The sequence below is a fragment of the Megascapheus bottae genome, chromosome 26 (genome assembly GCF_031878675.1).
Source record: "Megascapheus bottae isolate mThoBot1 chromosome 26, mThoBot2.hap1, whole genome shotgun sequence".
NCBI lineage: Eukaryota > Metazoa > Chordata > Mammalia > Rodentia > Geomyidae > Megascapheus > Megascapheus bottae.
This window is the reverse complement of record NC_143534.1, coordinates 6,393,357-6,416,437: the sequence shown is the minus strand read 5'-3', so window position 1 is coordinate 6,416,437 and position 23,081 is coordinate 6,393,357. Positions and strand designations below refer to the sequence as shown.

At 44.6% G+C, this 23,081-nt stretch overlaps 1 protein-coding gene across 1 annotated transcript; it reads left to right on the top strand.

The window, feature by feature from the left end:
• Il2ra (interleukin 2 receptor subunit alpha) lies at positions 1 to 21,323 on the top strand. Its single transcript, XM_090318842.1, has 8 exons — positions 1 to 281; positions 12,499 to 12,681; positions 13,466 to 13,576; positions 15,696 to 15,911; positions 16,927 to 16,998; positions 17,321 to 17,395; positions 18,268 to 18,331; positions 20,693 to 21,323. The coding sequence occupies exons 1-8, from the start codon at positions 218 to 220 to the stop codon at positions 20,715 to 20,717; spliced, it is 810 nt and encodes a 269-aa protein (XP_090174968.1). The 5' UTR covers positions 1 to 217; the 3' UTR covers positions 20,718 to 21,323.
• Positions 21,324 to 23,081: the final 1,758 nt, after the last annotated feature.

Genomic DNA, 23,081 nt, shown 5'->3' with positions numbered 1-23,081 from the left:
ACAATTTCCTGGCTGAACGCATTGCTCTAATATTTAGAGAGAGCAGCTCCTCAGTCCATCATGCGGGGTAGACTAGCAAACAGGACTGGGTGAGTGGGTCAGTCCTTTCCTCTGGAATCTTCCCGGCACAATGGAAGGAAGAGGCTGACAGCCTCCCCATAGAAGGCACAGAAACGCCTCCTCTTACTGCCCCAGGCCCATCCCAAGTGCCAGGAGCATGGAGCCCAGCTTGCTGATGTGGGGATTGTGCACAGCCCTCGTGGTGCCTGGCTGTCTGACAGGTAAGGAAGATGCCCTGGATTGCCCTTGAAATACCCTGAGGTTAAGGCACACTGCCTTTCTCCAGTTATGGCTCCAGAAGGGGCACTAACATAGAAAGTTTCCAGAAGGGAGCTGAGTCTTGGGTTCAGTCTTTTACGGCGTCCCCTGAGGTCTCCTTTTTATGACTGCACGACCTCTGGTTTATGAGAAGAAAAAGTTAGGGATGATACAGGTTCTCTTTCCATTTACAGTCTTTTTTAAATTTTTGTTGATTTTTAAGTGCTGGTGTTTGAACAAAACTGGAGATTTTTACGTGCTAGTTGGGCATTGCAGCACCTAAGCCACTTTCCAGCCCTTTTACTTCCATTGCTTTTCAAATAGGCTGTTGCTTTTTATGTCCTAGCTGTCCTAGACTGGAATCTTTCTATTTATATCGTCTGTGTAGCTAGGATGACAGGCTATGCTCAGTCTAATATTGGTTAAGATGAGGACCTTCCTGTTTTCCTGAACTGGCCTCATCCATGTAGCTAAGACTAAGTTGGCACACCATGCCTGGCTCGCTCACGGTTCTTGACTGTCGATTCTGAGAAGAATACAAGAGCATACTATATGATATTTGTCTCTTAATATGATTCCAATGAGCAGATTCCTCAAGAAAAAAGTTTATTTGTTTGAGACAGGATCCCAGGACGTAAGCCAGGCTGGTCTGGAACTCTCGATCCTCTCGCCTCAGTCCCCCAAGTGCTAGGATTATAGGCATATACCACCATACCTAAGAAATGTTCTCACAAATCTAGTTTTCTATTGCATCGCTCATCATAATAAGATACCTGTAAGCTAATATTTTTTTAAAAAAAGCTACTCCAGATGTCTGTGAATTCCGGTTAATCTATGACAGTAAAATATTGGCTAATTTAAGACCTTAGAAAAGTTTTATTTCAAAGATGAATACTTCGCTTTGCTGTCTCAGTAAAGAGTAACTAGGAAACTCAGGCAAGTGCATTTTTATAGAAACTTTAGAAGATATAAATATACTTCATATCAGAACATTATTTGTCATATTTCTCAGTGTCTATACAATATTGATGACTATGTATGCAAATTTTAAATTTCATCATCCTGGGTTTTCTCAGATAGTTTAAGAAATAAAACCACCAACTCATACCTCAAACCACCCTTTTTAATAGAGTGTGGATTTTCTATTAATATCTTCCTTTGCTAACCCAGAAAGATAGATATGAATGTACATTTTTCTGAGAGTATGTAACTTTATCTCCTTAATTTCCAGAAGTAAAATATGGATTGGCTTCCGGAAAAAAAGTGCTAAGAAGAGAAAATAGCCAGGCACTAGTAGTTCACACCTAGAATCTTAGCTATTCAGGAGACTGAGTTCTGAGGATCTTATTTGGAAGCCAGCACGAGCAGACCTTGAGACTCTTATCATCAATTAATCAGCAAAAAGCCAGAAGTGGAGCTGTGGTTCAAGTTCATTCATACACACACACACACACACGCACACACACGCACACGCACACACACACACGCCAGTCCTGAGGTTTGAACTCAGGGCCTGGGCATTGCTCCTGAGCTCTTTTGTTTAAAGCTAGCACTCTACCAGTTGAGCTAAAGCTCTTTCTGGCTTTTTGGTGTCTAATTGAGATAAGATTGTCACAGACTTTCCTTCTGGGGTGGCTTTGAACCGTGATCCTCAGGTCTCAGCCTCCCGAGGAGCTAGGATTACAGGCATGAGCCACTGGCACCTGGCTTACCCTAGATGTAGGGTATCCAAGACTGCTTGGATAACAGGATCACAGGGAGACTTGTGCTTAAGCCATGGGAGCGGTGGGGAAGCTTGTAAAGGCGGCATGCTTACAGAGCCGCAGGCACTGGTCAGTTGCTGCAAGTGGAGATACCAGGTAGAGAAGAGTCACTAGGAAATGGCAAGTGCTCCATTGTGTTGTCTGCACTGGACAGGGATGCACACATGATGGAATTAGGACTAGAAAAATAGGTAGAGGAAAAAGAATGACCCAAAGGCTTGGGTAAGAAGTTAAAACTTTTGCTGGGCCACCAGTGACTTCTAGTAGCCTACGAAAAAGAACTACATTGAGTTTCTGAGATCAGTAAATGGCTCAGAGACCACTCAAAGGCCGGAAATAATCCCTCTAGGATAAACCCAGTCTTTATTAAACAAGTCTCCCTCTTTCTCAAGGGTGAGAGTCCTCTCATAAAAAAAAAAAATCAGACTGCCTACCATCACATATAATTTCTAGCTGTCTCATTCTGAAAATTGCCAGAGCCACCCCTTAAGGTGGTGATGGGGTAGGAGGGAAATATTGTTTGTCCTATGTAACTGCATCTTGGGGTACGGTTTAAGACAGAATTATCCTGATGTTGCCAGCCCAGTGCACTGTTGAAGGCACCTTCTCAGAATGGTGGAACTTCTCAGAGGTTACCTGGCCAGGGATTATCTCTCTTTCATTCCAGGAATTCTAGGGTCAAATCTTCATCCCTTAGACTAAAACCAAGTGTGGAAACCCAGTAAGATGAAATTTAGTTACATTTTACCTTCTTGTAAAGCCTACTGCCAACAAGAGTTTCCCATCTTCCATTTTGTCATTAACACACCGAGCGTTTAACCCATCACTTCCTCTAGATCCCAGATTATTTTTGCTACTGATACTTTGGTCATGTTCCAGATAGAGAACGGGGCATTGATAATCATTATGAATACCTCTCAGTCCAATCATTACTTTGCTTTAAAAATAATGTGTCTTAAAGCCATATAATGAGTGATTGTTGTCCTTAATGTACCATGTTATCTCTCATCTCTTTTGCTGTCCCTTGGTTATCTCATACTGTTACAGTATTTTATCTTGTTATCTGATATATTGGATATATGTTTATTTGGTTATTTGAAATAGAATAGGGAAGGGGGAAAACAAGATGAGGGGCGGGGTGGGGGGAGGGAAATGGGGACCAAGACAGGAGAAAGGGTATCAATGTTTGTGAAGTAATGCACCTACCATCTGGTGAATACAATATAACCCTTCTATTAATTACAATAAAAACTATATGAAAAAAAGTGTCTTAAGGTTACCAGCATAGCTTAGGTGGCAGAGCACTAGCCAATGAATAAAAGCATCAGATACTGAGTTTGAGTCCCACTTTAGGATCAAAATAAAAAAGGAAAGAAAAGAAGAAAAACGCTGTGTCTTCAATAGGCAGTCTGATAGAGTACTTTTGCATATGTTCATTTTTAACACTGAGAAGAATTTACTTTATAATTTTATACAAAACAACTGGCTCCATCCACAACAATGGACAGAGATGGCCATAAAGAATGGCTGGTCTGGCCAGAAGTGGACTAGTGGTAGTGCTTGCCTGGCATGCACAAAGACCTGGTTTGATTCCTCGGTACTACATACATAGATAAAGCCAGAAGTGTTGCTGTGGCTTACGTGGTAGAGCTCTAGCCTTGAAAAAGCCCAAGGACAGTGCTCAGGCCCCGAGTTCAAGCCCAGGGCTGGCAAAAAAAAAAAAAACCAAAAACAAGAATGGCTGGTGTGCTTCGTAATTCTGCCACTCTATTTGTAACATTTGTAAAATGTTTTGCTAAAAACCTTGGCTATTCTGCTCTTTTTGTTTAATTTTCCTGGTGGACATCATTCTTCTGATAGCTCCACACTGCTCAGGCATCATAGCCTTCATCTCAGTGGCTATTCAAACTCTTTCTCTGCTTCCTTTGTGGCCCAGAAAAATGTCACCTGAGGCCAATGGCAAATAGAATAAGAAAATGAACTCTGTAAGTAGTGGACGGGAAAGCCGAACCCCTCCTAACAACATTGTTGGAAGAGCAACAAAAGAAAAAACATGCAGAGCAGATGACTTTAGACCCATTTCTATAAAAAGAGAAGGGTAATGGAAACGTCCTACTTAAGGCTAACATCCACGCCATAAGTTCAAGCCCAGGACCAGCATACGCACAAAAAAGTGACAGGAGAATGTTATGAGGCGTGTCCCCACTGCTCTTTCATGGATCTGGATAAACTGAGGGTCTGGGCCTGTAGACCAGAGCCACTGTCAGAAACAGCAGTTCCCCAGCCAGCCGCAGTGACCTGCATCTTGGACAACACCTAAAGGCCCCGTGTTGTCTTGGAGGCTGGGTTCTCTGCCTCCTCCTATTCCCCATCAGCCATCCTCCTCCTTAAAGATCACTGTGCAGTGTCTTCCTTGTGTCTGACTGTGCTTCAAAGAAAACATCACCTTCAAGGCTGCCTCAGCAGCTCAGAAAACAGAGGAAATTCTGAGCACCTCTGGGCATGAGTCACCACGTCTTGTTTAGGAATTGCCATTTCTGCCCACAGCATCACCCACTCTTCTATTGGGACCAAAATAGATACCTCCTTCAGAAGCCCACTGTTTTCTCTCCTCTTAGCAGTTTAAAAAAGGCAAAGATAGCTCTGCTATGCACTGCCAAGGGGCAGAGCGAAGCGCTGCTACACGGGGGAGAGAAGGAGGCACACCGCTAAGATGAGGCCAGGGGAGAAGGAAGCCACAGGGGATGAGGATGGTCTCCCGTGGTGACAGGACTTCTGGTTACTTGTGGATCTATTCATCTGCTTATTTCTTCATTTGTTACATGCTTCCTGAGCAATTACTGTGGGTGGGACATAGGTTAGCAACAGACAGTTAGACCCAGTTCTCAGCCTCCAGCGCTCATCAGCTACCAGGAGAGAAAACAAAAACAAAACACTCCATGGAACATCATGACCCAAGTGCAGTGCTGAGATTCGAGTGTGAGGACAGTGTTGACAGAGCCGATCACTCCTGAAAGACCAGCGCATTTAGAGGCAGTCACGATGGTTCATGTGCGCCAGTGTTTGCCTCTCTCACTTGTGTTTTGTTTTTTGGTGGCGCTCTGCACTTGTTAGAATGGGGTTCTACCACTTGAATCACATCTCTAGCCCAGAATAGTGTGTCCCCCTTCTTTCTCCTTCCTTCTTTACTTTTCTTTCTTTCTTTCTTTCTTTCTTTCTTTCTTTCTTTCTTTCTTTCTTTCTTTCTTTCTTTCCTCTTAAGGCTTGAACTCAGGGCCTGAGCACTATCCTTGGGCTTTCTCAAGGTTAACCCTCTCTTCTTAAACACTTCTAATTTTGAATGTGGACTAATAGAACAGAAGATATGCTCCTTTTCTTTGCCCAAAAAATTTAAGAATTTTTCACTTATCAAATCACGGCTCCAAGAATCTTTGAGATGCTATTTAAGGATAATTCTATGAGGGCTGCATGCTGAAGCGGGCAACTCTCCACCCTAAATGTCCATCAAGGAAGGGAGAAAGAGATCTCCTGAATCTAGATGGCATTAGTCTGTGTGTGTGTGTGTTGCTGAAGATCTAACCCTTAGCCTTGCCCATGTTCCACAATCACTCTACCCCTGAGCTATGTCTCTAGCCTGTGAAGATTATAGATATAGATATAGATAGATAGGCTGGCCTTGAATTCATAATTCTTCTTTGTTGGCTCCCATATACAGGGATTAAGGCATATACTACTATGGCCCGTTCTCTCCCTCCCTCCCCCCACTTCCCACTTCCCCCCCTCTCCTGGCAGTGATGAAGATTGATTAAGGACTTTATATATGCCAAGCTATTGCTTTAAGACTTACCTACATTTCCAGTCCCTATTACTTTTTTAAAGCAAATAGTGTTTCCTTTTTTTGTAAGATGTATATACACATACAAAACCCATCTATTTGTAAACTACGTATTAATGTAAAGGTGATAGTCAATAATAGATGAGCCCCTTGAAGCAAATTGCCCCATCTCTCCAGAGACAGGTAGACTTATTACATCGCCATGTAAAGGGCAAAGGACTCATTTGTAAAAATTGTCTTTTGAAGTCCCTGAAATCTAGGGTTGACGTCAGTTTCTTCCTGCCCCAGCACTTTGAGAGTTTCCTGGGAGTTTTGGGGCTAGGCTGCATTGTGTAACACGTGTCAGCTGCGGGGAGACTGTGGGTGGCTTCCCCACCCATGACACCTGGCTGGGCCTGTCGCCCAGCTGAGCATTCGTGAGGTCTCTGCTTCCGGCCCTGTAGTAGTGACACCTCCACTCGAGCCCGATTTAGAACACAAGAAAAACTTTGTAGAGAGAAAGCTCTTTCTATTAAGGAAAGCAAAACAAAAAGCTTTGGGGGGGGGGGAATGGAAAGCGTTCTTTCTTAAAGAATGAAAAGACAATTTCCCTGACATCTTGGGACACACCTGTGGGCAGGGGGATACCCCCCCCCAAGACCCAGAGTGTCACCTCCCCATGCTCACGTCTGCCTGTCTCTTCTTCACACTCACTGGCCTGCCACTTTCACTTTCCCTCTTGCAGTCTCTCAAGTTCCATTTCTGTGGCACGATTTTCAGTATCTGGTGCTGGGGGACTGTGAGCTGGAAAGTGTCAGGTGGCGCACACACAGACACCCGCGTTTTGTACTTGTGGGAAAACCCCCTAGTAGAGAGGGACCACCGTCACCATCCCCATTTTACAGATGAGGAAACAGAGACTATGAGGCAATAATTGGCTTGTCCTGGAAAGCAAGGAGCTGGTTCACAAGTCTTAGATTTAATGATTTCATTAACAGACACCATATAGGCATCTCAGGTAAGTTCTCCATGACTCTTTTAGCCCCTAAAATGATCTTCCCCGAAAGCAACTCTCTCGATGCCTGGGCCCTGTTACAGGAGAACTGATGATTCATTCCCTTTTATCTGTGGAACACATCTCTGTTTCCTCTGCCTCGGACCTGATATTCTTTCCATCCTGAACTGTCTGTCTCCTTCCTCATGGAACACACTTCAGCCAGCGAGTTTGTCTTTCACATGAAAATTCCTCACTTGCAACCTCAAAGTTTGGCTTCTTTTAAAAGCTGGTGGTTCACGCCTGTAAGCCTAGCTGCTCAGGAGGCCAGAAGCGGAGAATCATGGTTTGAAGCCATTCAAGGCAGACAAATCTTCTTATCTCTAACCCACAAAAATCCACGAGAGGAGGTGTAGCTCAAGTGGTAGAACACAATCCATGAGTGAAAAAATAGAGCAAGTTCAAGCCTCAGTACACACACACACACACACACACACACACACACACACACACTCACCACAAATAAGTGGCAGGCTAATCTGGCAATATAGAAGTGATACAGTGGCTATTCTGGAACGCTGCAAAGCCAAGGCTGGAGAAAAATCCAAGAGGCTTCCTGCTAAAAAGATAGCATTGAACAGGCCGCCTGCCAGCCGAGCGAGTGAAGAAGGCAGACATTGCTAAGATAACACGAGTGCAATGACGGATCTTATGTGGCAACCTGATGGGGGCTGCGGGCTGCACAGACAGCTGGTGAAATATGGTTTCTAGCTGTCTGTGAGGTGTGTTTCCAGGAGACAATAACATCTGAATGGAAGCAGCATGTGAGTAACGAAAACCACCCTGACCAATAGAGAGAGGCATTAACCCATCTCTTGATAAATAAAAGGGCAGAGGAGGGACCCACCTTTTCCTGCCCTAGGCATTAGCAGTCCCTCCCTCTCCACTCTCCTGGTCCCTGGTCTTGGGACTCTGGGAGCCCATCCGATTTTCAGGCATGTTGTCCCAGAATGAATAACACTTCCAGCTTTCTGAATTCTTTAGCCTATGGGAGGTGCATTTTGGGAATTGTCGGCCATGGTAATCCTGTGACCAATTCCATTCTAAATCTCCTCCTATATAGTTGTGTGTTGTTTCTCTAGGATCCCGGAGTAACTCAGTGAGCAGGGCCAAAGACAAACGATTCAGCACAAAGCTCGGGAGTTGAGGCACACGAAGAAAGTGCAGGTTTCTGATGCCAAGCAGACGCTGCATCTGCAATCTTGCGTGTAACAGAGGGTTTAGCCCGAGTAGAATGGAGGACCACAGAGACGTCAGGCAGGGAAACGGTGTGGTTTTTGTTTAAGAAAGACAGCCTTGGGTTGGAGGTGAACTGTGACTGAGGACAGAGGAGATGGGAGGGAGGAGGGGTTGGAGTCTAAAGGCTGTTGAGTCGCTTAGGGAGCTGCTGGTGGGAGGCAGGCACCTGACCCCTGGACAGTTCCGTTTCTGCAGGTGTAAAATGGGACTGGCACAGATTCCACAGGGTACAGGCCACCTAATAAGGTAATTGGCCTAAGGTGACGAGGATATATGAGAGGCTCAATAAAACACAACTCACTGAGCAAACCAAAGGCCTCTTGAACTTCCATATGGATACCTCAAACTCTCCATGTCCCATAATGTCCCCTCAGCCCTCCAGGGTCGTCTTCATTTCCTCTTCAGCCCAGAAATGAAGGCCCCGTTGCTGGAGATCAGCAGGATTAAGCCCTCTTGACGGTAGCACTACTCTTCCCGCTCATGCGCCAGCCCCTCTGCCTTGCCCAGAATTCACGTGGTGGCCTTTCCCCGACCTCCGTCCGCTTTGGGTTTGAAACAGATGTCAGGCAGGGTAGCAGAAGGTCAAAGGACACGGTGGCCACGGAAACAGGGTGCAGACAGCAGACAATGGGAGGACAGGTGGATGCGCCGCAGTTAAGAACATTTTAGATGATCGAGGTCTGAATCCTGGGTTGAACTGCATAGATGTGAGAAAGCCACAAAACCATCTGTGCTGAAGATCCTTGTCTGTAAAGATAAGAAAAATGCCTTGGGAAGTAATTATGACATAGTTTTCACTTAGTTACATTAATATTGCACCACAATATTTTATGATGTATTTTAATTGTGTGTTCTATATTTATATTTATAATAGATAAAATGACATATTCATAATTATAGCGTTGGCAGTGGTTGGTGTCATCACTTCAGGTTTCCTGTCATTTACCATACCTTTTTTTTATGCCAGTGCTTGGGATTGAAGTCAGGGCCTGTTTTTGTTTTTTTTTTCCCCCTCAACACTGGCACTTTACCTCTTGAGTCACATCTCCATTTCTGGCTTTTTGCTGATTAGTTGGAGATGAGTCTAGCAAGTTTGTCTGCCCAGGCTAGTTTTGAATCACCGTTCTCAGATCCCAACCTAGGATTGCAGTGATGAGGCTACCAGCATTCAGCTTCCCATAACTTTTTCATTTAGTAGGTCATGGGACTCGAACTCAGGGCCTTGGCACTGTCTCTGGGCTTTTCTGCTCGAGGCTAGTGCTCTGCCACTTTGAGTCACAGCTCCACTTCCGGTTTCCTGATGTTAACTGGAGATAGGAGTCTCATAGACTTTCCTGCCTAAGATGGTTCTGAACCAGGATGCTCAGATCTCAGCCTCCTGAGTAGCTAGAATTACAGATGTGAGCCATGAGTACTCAGTGATAACATTGTCTTTTCTGTTTTTCTTTTTCTACTGCTATTAAGTCTCTACTTTGCATCATACTTATTTGCCTGGTCTTTCTTTAAAAATTCTCAGGGGAAATCCCATTTCTATCCAGCTTTAAAAAAAAAAATCTCACTAACCCATACAGTCGAATTTCTCAGAAGATTTTTGTCTCTTTGCAGAAGAGTGTGGGTAGGATTTGCCAGTTTACTATATCTCAACTAAAAATAGGATTTTGTCCCAAGAAGTTGGTTTCAAAGATTTGAGGGAAAACACTTTTCAGATTTCAGAGAAAGACCAAAAATATATTTTACCACCAACACCCTTGTTTTTCTTATCTGATAACACTTTAATTTTAATGAGGTTGACATTCTGTGGTAAGTATGTGGTTAACTCTTTCATGCACTGAAGCTTGTTTTCAAATGAAGCAAGTCAAGGTTAGAAAATCACCAGCCCCAACCAATCATTCAGCAAGGCTGTTGAGACTTCAAGACTTAAAAGTGTTGAGACTACTGTGTAGAGGAATACTTTGGGTTCCATGTCTGCTTTTTTCTCAAGTAAAGAGAAAATTACGTAGATCACCCAATAAGCATCGATTTTATTGAGGTAAAATTACTTATAGGCAGTGCTCAGGTCTGACATGTACAATTCCATGAATTTTGACAAATGTGTATGTCTACACACATATTTTATCACTCTAGTCTGCCTTCTAGTGGTTCCCAGCCTTCTAAAAGAAGCTACTATTTTGATTTCTCTGTATTTAGATCTGCCTTTTTGCTGGGTGCCTATGGCTCATACCTGTAATCCTACTTACTCAGGAGGCTGAGAGCTGAGGATTGCTGTTTGAGGCCAGTCTACGCAGGAAAGTCCATGAGACTTTTTTTTTTTCCAGTCCTGGGCTTGGGCTCAGGGCTTGAGTACTGTCCCTGGATTTTTCTCAAGGCTAGCATTCTACCACTTGAGCCACAGAACCACTTCCGGCTTTTTGCTATGTATGTGGTACTGAGGAATCGAACCCAGGTCTTTGTGCATGCTAGGAAAGCACTCTACCACTAGGCCAAACTCCCGGCCCCAGTCCATGAGACTTTTATCTCCACACTGTTAGGCTGTTGAGCTGTGGCTCAAGTGGTAGTGTGCTAGCTTTATTATTTTGCTAGAATAAAAGCTGAGGCCCTGAGCACAAACCCCACAATTGGCATACACACAAAAAACATTGGCTTTTTTTTGTGAGGTGGGGGTCATGGGGCTTAAACTCTGGGTCTGGATGCTGTCCCTGAGCTCTTCAGCTCAAGGCTACCACCCTACCCCTGGAGCCATAGTCCCACTTCCAGTGTTTTAGTGATTAATTGGAGATAAGAGTCTCACATATTTTTAGGGCCTGGACTGGCTTTGAACTGCAATCCTCAGATCTCAGCCTCCTGAGTAGCTAGGATTACAGGCGTGAGCTGCTTCACCTGGCAACACCTGGCCTTTTCTTGCATTTTGTATAAATGGATTAAGGACTAGTCTTTTGGTGTTTGAGTGATCAGATAAATATATCATGCTCTGTCTATGATGTCTAAATTGCTAAATTAGTTCTTAATAAAGCTACTATGAGTATTTTAACATCTTTTTTTTATAGACATATCCTTTCGCTCTTCTTGAATAAACCCCTGAGATTGGAATTGTTGGTCATGGGGTAGATGTATACTTAGCAACATTTAAAAAAAAAAAACTTTCCTAAAAACTAAGAAAAGTGAATGGGGGAGTGATGCTATAGAAGAGAATTATACTCATTACCTGAATTTTGAAATTGTAACCCCTCCCTCCACACCTTAATAATAAATTATACATATTAAAGCTTTCCATTTTCCAAAGTAATTTTACTATTTTTCACTCCCGCTTACAATGTGAGAGAGTTCCGGCAGCTGTTCCCATGTGGTCGTTTTGTACTAGTAGTCTCTTCTATCCGTTTCATCGTTTTTAACAAGGAATTTCATGATGGTTTTCAATTTGCATGTGTTTGGCAGTATTAAGATTTGAACCCAGAGCTCATGCGTGCTAAGCAAGTGCTCTACCACTTAGCCACTTGACTCAAACTCTACAAATTTCCCTCAGAACTAAGAAGAGTAGGAAGAACTTTGATAACTTGCCCCACCTCTAACTAAGAAGGTTCAAAACAAAAGCAATTTCAATGGGTTCAAACAGATCAGCAGTTGTAGTGGAAAGGCTGGCATAGACACAGAATCAATATTCTACGGTAATATAGTGAGACGGAAAGAGAGCTGAGTTTCAAGACCCTAGCTCTACCAGCATTCTAACTACTGAGCCTATTGTCCTCAGCTTTCTGAAAAAAATGAGTGTAATAATTGTTTCCCTGACTTAAAAATGACATGAGCAGCATACTAAGGAAACTCGAAAAGGACTCAGTAAATAGTCGATATGGCATGGTAGATGCTAGTTCTACTTCTTTTTGCTGTCCAGAGAAAGTGAATGGCAATTCAAATAGTGTTGGGGGCTAAAATTGGCCTTGACCTTCCATTCCTACCAAAGGTCATCTGTCTCTGTAGCCCATATCATTAGTATTGTTTGGTGGCAGATATTGTATATCGACACCAGAATACAAAAGGAGAGGACCGAGGGTTGTGAGGGAAGGAAAAGGAAAACCCTTACTTTCTACTCATCTAATCTGAAGTAGATTTTGCTTTGGAGTGGGATGTGAGTGGAGGCTTCAGAGCCATTTCTGATACAAAGAATTCTAAAGGAAAATACAGTGGCTCTTTGCTAGGAAAACATGAGTACATATAAACCTGTTACATACAGTGCTGAATTACGAGATTAAGTCATTCCGTAATCAAAGATGGGAGAGTGCGAGTGGGGTGATTAACATACACCTGTCTGTTCCCAGAGCTGTGTGACAGTGACCCACCACACGTCCGCCATGCTGCCTTTAAAGCCTTTGCCTACAAGAAGGGCACCATGTTAAACTGTGACTGCAAAGAGGGTTTCCGGAGAATAAAATATGGGTCGTCCTATATAACCTGTGCAGAAAACTCATCTTGGGACAACAGATGCCAATGTGTAAATACTTGTAAGTGATTCTTCTTGTAACTAAAACCTTACTTGAAAGGAAAGCGATTTCTAGGGTAGTGAGAGAGAGAGAGCTAAGCTTTTGTTCACTCATACCAATAGACAAATGAGCCAAGGCTGTGTGGCCTGTGAAACTGGAATATGGCTGCTCGGTTGAAGCACCTCATTGACTCATTTTACCCAACAGACCCTCCCCTTTCCTGAAGCTAGAGCTTGATCCCCATCTTTTTGGGGGATACTTTGATACAACTCTTTTCAAAAGTTGTCTTCTTTTAAATTTTTGACAACAAAGTTAAAAAAGAGAGAGAGACATGTGTCTCCCTTTCCTGGAGTTCATTTCCATAAACATTATTTTATATAATAGATAACTTCTTGTCATTGCTTTAAGGCCACATCCCTTCAGCTTTAAGGGCTCTGAACGGTGTTGGGAGAGAGGATTCACTGGGTTGTGGGACCCGTCTGTCATCACCCACTCCCACACACACAGCTTTGACAGAATGGACCGTAAGAAAAAAATAAAATCTCTTTTCGGTGCATAGACATAACAAAGATTTTTCCACCAGACAGAAGAAAAATCTTTCGTGTCTTCAGAAACACATACACGTTGTCATGATGCATATGAATGAATCATGGAGTCCGGTGCGAGGCCAGGGATGAGCAGACCCCACCCAAGGAAGGCTTGTGCCTTCTTCATCTTTACGCCTGACCATCATCTCATGAGTACTGTAGAAATGCCCTATGTGGTTGTGTGAACATTTGACAAGTTATTTGCTTCATTCCTCTAGCCAATAATGTCCCAAGACAGCAAAGTACACCACAGCCTGAAGAGCGAAAAGACAGGAAAACTACAGAAATGCAAGGTCCCATGCAGCCTTTAGACGAAATGAACCTCAAAGGTAAGAGAGGCATCGACAAGACTGCTCTGGAGCCGTTTCCTGGAGCTACTCTTCCCTTGCGTGTACATAACATAGCCACCAAGGAAGGAAGGGTCCCCTGCTACCTTCATCTAGAACTGCGCCATTCTCCTCTTCCCTGCAGACTCCGCCATGCCCTTTCCTGGGGATTCCTAAAAGCTCCAGACAAGTGATTCCTAGATAATGAATAGTGAGAAAGCACACTATGTCTGCCCACAGCTTTCCCAAATGAATAATCCTTAAGATCTCAAGAATAAAGAAAGCCCATGAATTTGAATTTTTGAGGAACGTGGTTGACTGAACAAGGCTCTATGGTCTTACACTATTTTAATAACCTTTCGAAGAAGCATATTCTATCATATAGAATCGTATTTGGGCCACATAACTAATGCACCAGGGACGGGACATATTTCTTCAATTGACTGAGGAACCTGGGATATAGAAAACTTAAAAGATTTGGCTACAACTTGCATAATTGAATCAGAATAAGAGCTGGGTTCCATGATTGATCTTTCTACCAAATGTTTATGTTAATAAAAGTATTTTGCATTTACTTGAAGCTTCTATTATTAGACGTGAATAAGATCTAATCCAGGGAAGTTTGTGTACCACGGCCATTGTAATTCTGTAGCTCCTGGAATGGTGTCTCTGGAAATATTTCATGTTTGTTTTGCTCTTTTTTCTCTGTGTGACTCTTTGAAACATTTGAAAGGTCTCACAGAGGCCTACGTTTTACTGGCATTGCTCAAGAGATGGCCAGGTGGTTCTGATTCATACATTCGCAGAGCTGATGAGTTCATATTCATAAGAAGTAAATCAAGGGGCTGGGAGTACAGCCTACTGGTAGAGTGCTTGCCTAGCATGCACAAAGCCCCGGGTTCAATTTTTTACATACACAGAAAAAGCTGGAAGTGGTGCTATGGCTCAAGTGGTGGAGCGCTAGCCTTGAGAAAACCCAAAGACAGTGTCCGGGCCCTGAGTTTAAGCTTCAGGACTGGCTCCAGGACTGGCAGAGAGAGACTGAGAGAGAGAGAGGGAGACAGAGACAGAGACAGAGACAGAGAGAGGTTCAGGCAGGGTTCAGGCAGTTGTGAAGTTTACTGACTGGAAACTTCATTCTGTAACTCAATCACAAGTTCAAGTAGATGTGCATTATGTCAGAAGTGTTTTTAGAGGTTATTTTGGGCCCATGAACTATGAGACACCTAGAAGGTCAGAGCATATACGTAGTTTTACTGTCTGGTGTTAAAAAGTGCACACAGTTCTGTATGATCAGACGGGAGTGAGTGGCTGGGGAATTTTGAGATTCTGAACTAGACATGACCTCTGAAGTCAGAGATCAGTTGGACCCAGGTTTAATGTAGGGTCCGCCGAAGGCTAGACATAGTCTCTATAGGCCCAGCTTCAGGCATGGCTTGATCAGAGATCATGTTCCATTTCTCCGAGATTCCCTCTGCTCTTCCTTTGAGCCTTGGCTTTATCCTTGGCCCTTACCCTATGTCCCATGGAGGCTGCTGCTACTCAAGAATGTGCCCCTCAGAAGCCCAGATGGGCTTGAGTCTACCCCTACCCTTCAGCCGGGACTTCCCTTCCCACACTCGTCTACTTCAGGAAGACCTCATCCTCTTTCAGAAGGTGGCTCAGACTTCGTCAGGAGAATAATTCATTGACCTGTGTTCTAGTACCGATCTGCTCCCCACTGAAATTCTCTCTACTTCTGCCTGCATTTGTCTTCCTTACCCAACCCACTAGGGTCATGTTTGCGAGAGCGACTGGGTCTCCGGGTCTCAATTAGCAAGGGCCCTGATGTGGGCCTGCTCAATTTATGTCATTGGAGGAAAGAAATGAAACAAATAAAAATATAAGAACCACTGGGCACGGATGGCTCATGCCTATAATCCTAACTACTCAGGAGGCAGGGAAGGATAAGGAGGAGGAGGAGGAGGAGGGAGAGGGGGAGGAGGCAGAGGGAGAAGGGAGGAGGAGGATGGAGAAGGGAGGAGGAAGAACCACAACCTCGGTCCGATCTCCCCAGGAGCTATCCAGATTCTCTGGCCATGCTTTCTGCAGCTCACCTTGCGAATTCTCTTCCCTATTCCAGATCACTGCAGGGAGCCTCCCTTCTGGGAACACGAAGGTCAAAGGAGAATTTATCACTTTGTGGTCGGGCAGGTCGTTCACTACCAGTGCATGCAGGGGTACAGAGCCCTCCAGCGCAGTCCTGCCACCAGCACTTGCAGAATGATTTGTGGAAAGACGAGGTGGAGCCAGCCTCGGCTCACCTGCGTAAATGAAGACGAGCCGAGTCCCTTTCCAGGTAGGCAGCTCCCTGCTTCTCTCCATCCGGCCGCCCAGGCTTTCCCTGCTGTCCTGTGACCTTGGGAAAGACGCGTGATCCCTAAGACCTCAGGTTTTATCTGTGTGTTTGCTTTCCTTCTTATTGTAAAGAAATGGGTGGAGTGAACTCTAAGGTCTCCTTTGCCTGGGCTGGCTCTGTGGGGCTAACTAGAAATGGAAGAGGAAGGCCGGGGAGGTCAGAGCACAATGGAAATGTCTTCTCTTGTCTAGCTGATGTTGAAATCCCACCACTTCTGCCAAGTCAACAGGACTTCCCCTCGTTCAAAAGCAAAAGCCCAGGCTCCTTTCTCTGTGATACCAGTGTGTGTGGAAGGGATTGGCGTGCGCATTCACAGGCATACCCTTGCACGCCTGCCTCTGGGTCCAGTTCTACCACCTTCCTTCTGAAATCTCACTACTGCTACAATCTGGAGCCACTCACATCCACCCATGATTTTTTGTTTGATTTTTGCTCCCTCCTAGGTCTCAGGACTCATGACATCTCCTCCAGCATCCTCTGAGGATGCTGCCTCTAGGGAGCCACCGTGATGGTTAGGGCAGGCCAACAGCTCTGCGTGTGTGTGTGTGTGTGTGTGTGTGTGTGTGTGTGTGTGTGTGTGTGCTTATGACACATTCCCTTTCCTTTGTCTTTTTCTTCCTTTTTGTTGTGAGATCAGGTCTTGAACTCCGTACCTGCCATATTGCTCATTGGCAGGTGCTCTACCCACTGAACCAGGCTAGCAAGCCCTTATGAGCCATTTCCTAGTCCAAGTTGGAAGCCTGGCCTGCTAGGGAAGAAAGGATTGCTTAGGGTCCCCCAGACCTCCGCGCTCAGCGTCAGCGTTCCCTCACGCCTCTCTAGGACAGCATTAAACTACCCCCAGTGCCCTGGCCAGCCCCCCCACCACAGCTGCACAGGGCAGGGAATAGGGGCATGGTGGGAGGCTCTGGACCCCCAGCTTGGGCTCCACAAGCCCTGCTCACTCTCTCCCCAGGTGAGGAAGACCCGCAGGCGAGCACAGATGAGCTCCCGGAGACAGAGACGCCCTGCCTCAGCCCCACCACAGGTACAGAGGATTCCCCAAGGACGGCTGCTTGGCCATGCAGACTGGCCAGGAAAGGACACGCAGCGTCTGTCACCAGGGCCTGTGTCTGTTGTTCCTCTGGAGCAGGGACATGGCCTCAGCAACCTCACGCTCTAAAACAAGCGTGGCATAAAGGACCCCCCAGATGGAGGTGGAGGCCTGCAGGCAGAGAGTAGAACTCACCTCCCTTCCTTTCCCCAGCCACTGAGCTGCTACTCCAACCCAGTGCACCCCAGACTTAGACTTGGCATAAACTAAGCATCATCCCCCCCCCCCCCCGCCCCGTGCCTCTCTGTCTCTCCAGATTTCCACTCCTCTACGGAAGCAGTGACAATGACCATGGAGACGCTCATATTTACAAGGGATTATCAGCTGGCAGGTAGGTAGGGGATTTTCTTTGTAAACAAAAGACCCACCAGGCCAAAGCATGGTTGGCAGACTTAAATGACACCTCTCCCCCACCCTTTTTTTTTTTTTTTTTTTGAGTCATGGGGCTTGAACTTGGCCTGGGTGCTGTCCCTGAGCTCTTCAGTTCAAGGCTACCGCCCTACCCTAGAGCCCCACTTTCCATTTTCTAGAGGTTACTTGGAGATAAGAGTCTCAGGTCCTTTTGTGCCCAGGCTGGCTTTGAACCTTGATCCTCAGATCTCAGCCTCCTGAGCAGCTAGGATTACAGGCGTGAGCCACCACACCCAACAACACCTTCCTTTGACACTAATTAGCCTGGAGACCTCAATCCAGGCACTGACATTCCTGAGAGAAGTCTTATACCAACCAGCTCAGACCCCAGTAGCTGGGATTCGAAGTGGGAGCCACTGACACCTAAACAAGTGTCAGCGTTGGTGGCAGCACACACAGAACCCCCTGGCTCCCTCTTTTTTTCTTTTTTTTCAGTTTTTCTTGTAATTCGTAGAGGGCGTACAGTTATATTCGCCGGATTGAAGGCGCATTACTTCACACCCATTCATATCCCTCTTCATGTTTTTGTCCCCCTTTCCCTCCCACCACCCCCTTGTCATTCTCTTTAATGAGGCCTGCTCTCTGAGACTTTCTCAATCACTGGAAGAACAGCCCTTTTCTTGAAATGTGCAGCTTCATACCCACAATGCCTCTGTCCTGACTCTGAGGGCTGGGGGACTAGAAAGAAAAAGAAAAAATCACTGTATCGGCCACTTCCTCTGGCGGCCTTTCTTACCTGTCCTGCGGCGGGCTCTTCTGGTGCCCCCATGTCTGGCCTCTCTCTGTTGACAGTGGCTGGCTGCGTCTTCCTGCTGGTCAGTATCCTTCTCAGCGGGCTCACGTGGCGGTGGAGACGGTGAGTACAACTGACGAGGACTAAGCAAAGACCAAAGTGGGTGAAGTAGATCACAGGCACACGCGCGCACACACACACACATGCACACACACACACACACATGCACACATGCCCACGCATGCCCACTCACCATCCCCCCAGCTCTGGTCTCTGGCACAGCTGTGTGAGGGTGTCCTAGTTTATCCACCAGTAGTTAAGAATTAGCAAAAGGTCTAGTGAGAATGATGAGTCATCTAGAAATCGAACAGCAACTGGTGCAAGTGAGGACACGGAGCAGGGAATTCACTGGAATGGGGAAGTAAATCAGTGCATCCTCCAAAAACAACAACAACAACAAAAACCACACAATAGAAGTAGCGTCCAAAGCTGCTGTCCAGCTCCTGGGGATATATCTGAAGGACTAAGTCAGCATACCCTAGAGCCATTTATATTGTAGGAGATAATCCAGACCAGCCAAGGCACAGAATTACCTTTGAAGCCAGTCATCAGATAAGCAGATGAAGAAAATGTGTACACATGCAAAACAGCATCAGATTCTGTGAGGGAGATGTATGAAAGTGTGTCATTTTCAGGGAAATGGATGAACGGGAGATCACCGTCAGAAATACAAACACAGTGTTTTCTCTTTATGTGGAATCTAGCTTAAAAAAAAAAGACACAAAAGCAAACTGGAGTCCCTTGAGGTGGAGCAGTGGCAGAGGGAGAGCAAGAGAAGGGAATGAGGTAAACATGATTTGATGTGTAACACCCAAGTATGAACACGTCATAAAGAACCCCACTGCTCTGCAATGTTAATAATAACACTAAAGGTAAAGGGATTTTGAGAAAAGCATTTTCTCCTCTCTTTTAGAGAACAGACTGCACCTTTTCCTTTTTACTGACTACATAATTCCTCACCCAGTCAGGGAAGGCTGTAGCCAACTCTGATACAAACTCCCTAGAAAGACCCTGAGAAGATACAGATCCACTCTGAACCCCTAAAGCTGTGAGATCCTTTACTTAGGACAGCCAGAGATAAATAAAGCCCAGCCAGGCATAAATAAAGCAGGCTTCCCTCAATCTTATATTGGCCATCTGGCCCACAATATACTCTGACTTTGTCTCATGAGTTCTAACTCTTTTGATGTAAAAACAAGAATCCTTCCACGGCTGTTGTATTAAAATTTATTATTTATATAATAGACCTGGCTATCTGCTTCTCTAAAGTTCTCTTAGAGTAGAACTTCATCTCCTGCTGCCCTCTGGTGGCCAAATCCAATGCTTACATCTTAGTTACTCATCTATTTAAGCTAGAGATGTTAGGGTTTTTGCTCTATTTATTAGTTTTGGAGCAATTGCTAGGAGCTTGGAATGTGCTAGGTCAAGTTCACACAGATTAACATTTCTGGAATTTAGTGAGCTGAGTTTTGGGTGTGTTTTTGTTTTGTTTTGTCTTGGGTTTTTTGTTGTTGTTGTTTTATTTTGCCTTTTGTTTTGTTTTGTTTTGTTTTGTTTTTTGGGGGGGGGTTGTGGTTGGACCCAGGGGCCTAGAGTAACTGCAGAAAATGCTCTATTACAGAGCCTGTGAACTAGCTTTCAAACACAGCCATTCTTAAACATTAAGTGTAGAAACTAATACCTAATTGATTATATAAAAATCAAGTCACAATAAAAACCACAGAATGCCTTACCCAGGAGGACAGCAGTACCAGCCAGGTTTATAATGGGCAGGATTGTACATTGGGTAGTTTTATTACACTATGACTGAATAAGACCCCATCAGAGATAAGGAATGCTTAGACTGCTTACATTGAAAAGGAGGAAGAGAATCAAGCACAAAAGGGACCAAATTAGGAAGAGTTGCTGGTGGAGTGGAAGTAAGGAGTCACACATGGGGCCACTCAGGGTGGACCCCCCCAGGTTTGACTGTGTGTGACGATGGGACTCTGTAGCCACCAGGTCTTAGAATGAGACATACAGTGAGTGTCTCAAGTCATGTGTCCCAAGGGACACATGGGACAGAAGTCACAGTCCATCCTGACATCCATTTTGCCAGACACACACAGCCTCTACATCCGTGTGGGACACCCTGAAGCTAACTGGGAAGCCGGGGGCTTCCTTAGGCATTTTTACTTCAACCTACTTGGCGAAACACTGGATTGAGTTATCATGCTGGAAGAACCACAGAATGAAAGCCACGATTAGGCAGCCTTGTTGGGGCCTCTGGAGGGACGGAGAGGCCCTGAGGTCAGGCTACAGGAAGTAGAAGGAGGGTAATGGTATCCTAGGATAGAACTAAGGCTAGTTGGAGTGGGTGGGAATCACGTTTCTCTTGATGGACGGTTACATCTTGTGGTTAAGACTGGATTCCATTCCTTTCAGGAAGAAGAGTAGAAGAGCTATCTAGGAAAGCAAGAGTGATACAAAGGGACGGGCAGCCAAGAGAAGTCATGAAATACAAACAAAATGGAAGAAATTAAACACTCACCCAATAGGTGTTTGATAGACAGGTGAAAGCTAAAATGTTATGAAATTCTGCCGATGCCATATAGAATACAAAGAAAACTAGCTTTATATGAACTCTATCCTAACTCCCCAGTTTGAAAATCCCAAGTAAAGCTCAGCACCCATGTAAATAGTCTTTCTGTTCTCTTCCTCTCCTTTGCTACCTTCCCCCAACTCTCTCCTCTCCTCTCCTCTCTTTTCCCTTCTCTAGTCTCTTCCATTCCCTCTCCTCCAGAGCCATGTGGATCTTTTCCCAGCCTCTGGTTGATTGGCTTGTTCCACTGATCTCACTGCTTACAGAGCATAATTTTAAAATTAGGGTTGGTAAATAGGAATTTTCATGTCCTTAGTTGATTTCTCTAAGGCAACCTTTTCCATGGAAGCTTTAGTTTCAGATTTTTAATTTTTGATTGTTGTCATAAAGGTGATGTACAGAGAAGTTAAATTTATATAAGTCACTCAGTCACTTCCTTCCCTCTCTCTAGTTTTCTTTTCTTTTCTTTCTTTTTCCTCCCCTGGTGATGGGGCTTCAACTGTGGGCCTGGGTGCTGTGCACGAGTTCTTCTGCTCAAGGCTAGTTCTCTGCTGTTTTGAGCCACTTCTGATTTTCTGATTCATTTGTTAATTGAAGATAAAGAGTCTTACAGACTTTTGTGTCCAGGTTGGCTTTGAGCCACAATCCTCAGATCTCAACCTCCTGAATAGCTAGGATTGCAGGCGTGAGCCACCGATATCCAGCTTCCATTTCATATTTCCAAAGAACAGAAGCTGTAGCAGAATTGTTGAGAATTGGTGTTACTTCCAAGCTCCCAGAAATGCAGAGCTTCATTAACTGAAAACACTGATGGGGGAGTAAAAGTAAGGAACCAAGAGATAAACTAGGTCCCAGGTCATGAATTAAACTTTTCAAAATGTTTTCCCTGTCTAGAAGTTGGGGGCAGCTCAATATGGTAACACAGAACCCTTGAGGCTAAAGAGGAAGACAGCAAGGCCAGACTAAGCTACATAGTGAGAGCTTGTCTCCAAAAAAAGGACACATAACAACCACAAAGAAGCATTTGTTTCCTTCTTACTGAAATGCCCTGCACAAATTCCTCATAGAAACGTGATCTATGAATATGTACAGTTGCCAATATGTATGATAAAAACAGTGAGGTGGGATGGAGTGTTCCAGGGTTTAGGAAAGAAGGAAAGGAAGGGAGATTAAACTCCACTATAGAAAATTCCATCAGGGAAAAGACACTCCAGTGATCCCCAAAGTTTCCCCAAAGTTCAGCAAGCCAGACTCGTCTGGAGGTGTAGGAAAGCGGGGGTGGCTGGTGTATCTGGCCTCTGAGTCAGTCCTCCTGGGGTTACACACCTAGCAAGGTCTCAGTGTACACACTCCCCTCATCTTCTACCAAAAAAGAAAAAAGCCCAGCCCGAGTTCTCCTCTCCCTGGTATAAGCCAGCTCCTCTCACCTGGTTCACGCACATGTTCAAGTTGTTGTTTTCTTTTTAAGTCACATGCTGAGGGGATTAACAAAAAGTGGAAGCTATATTTTTTTTTCATTTCTAAAAATGTAGAAAAAAATAATGGCTGTATTTGGAAGTGTCCTGATACAGATGACAGAGTCATTTGTACCCTTTCTGTGATTAACCAAGTACAAGGCAATCATTCCTGCCCATCTTCCCCTTCCCCAAATACGTTTTCTGGGCAAACTAAAAGTAGAGAGATACGTAAGATCACCGTTTTCTAAAAGGATCATACTTGAGTCCAGTCGAACTGTACTGCTATTGCTTGTTTGGGGGAAAAGTGGAATAAGATATCAAATTGTATTCTTGATAATACTAAGATGTTGTTTACTTATATCATTCACCTAATTGTATGAGGACATTTTCCTGAAGCCACATGACATATGATGATTTCATTGTTCAGCTGTTAATAAGGAGTTTGATGTTTTTAAAGAATAAATGTTATTTTTTAAAAATTCTTGGTTTTAGTTTCTAAATATTACCACTGTCACTAGATAAAAATGAATAATAATGGAAAATAAATCATTATGATAGACTTTGCTAGGGCTCCCTAACTTCTCTCCTCACTTTTTCCATTGGTAATAGAGGCTCAACGTTTGGTAAAACACATCCCTTCCCTCCAAATAGTGATAAAATCTGTTTTCCACCCTTGCAGGTAGGTATGGCCATGGGAGTAAATCCTGGATAAAGAGATAATAGGCCAGGAGTTTGGCCTAGTGGTTAAAGTGCTTGCCTAGCATGCACGAAGACC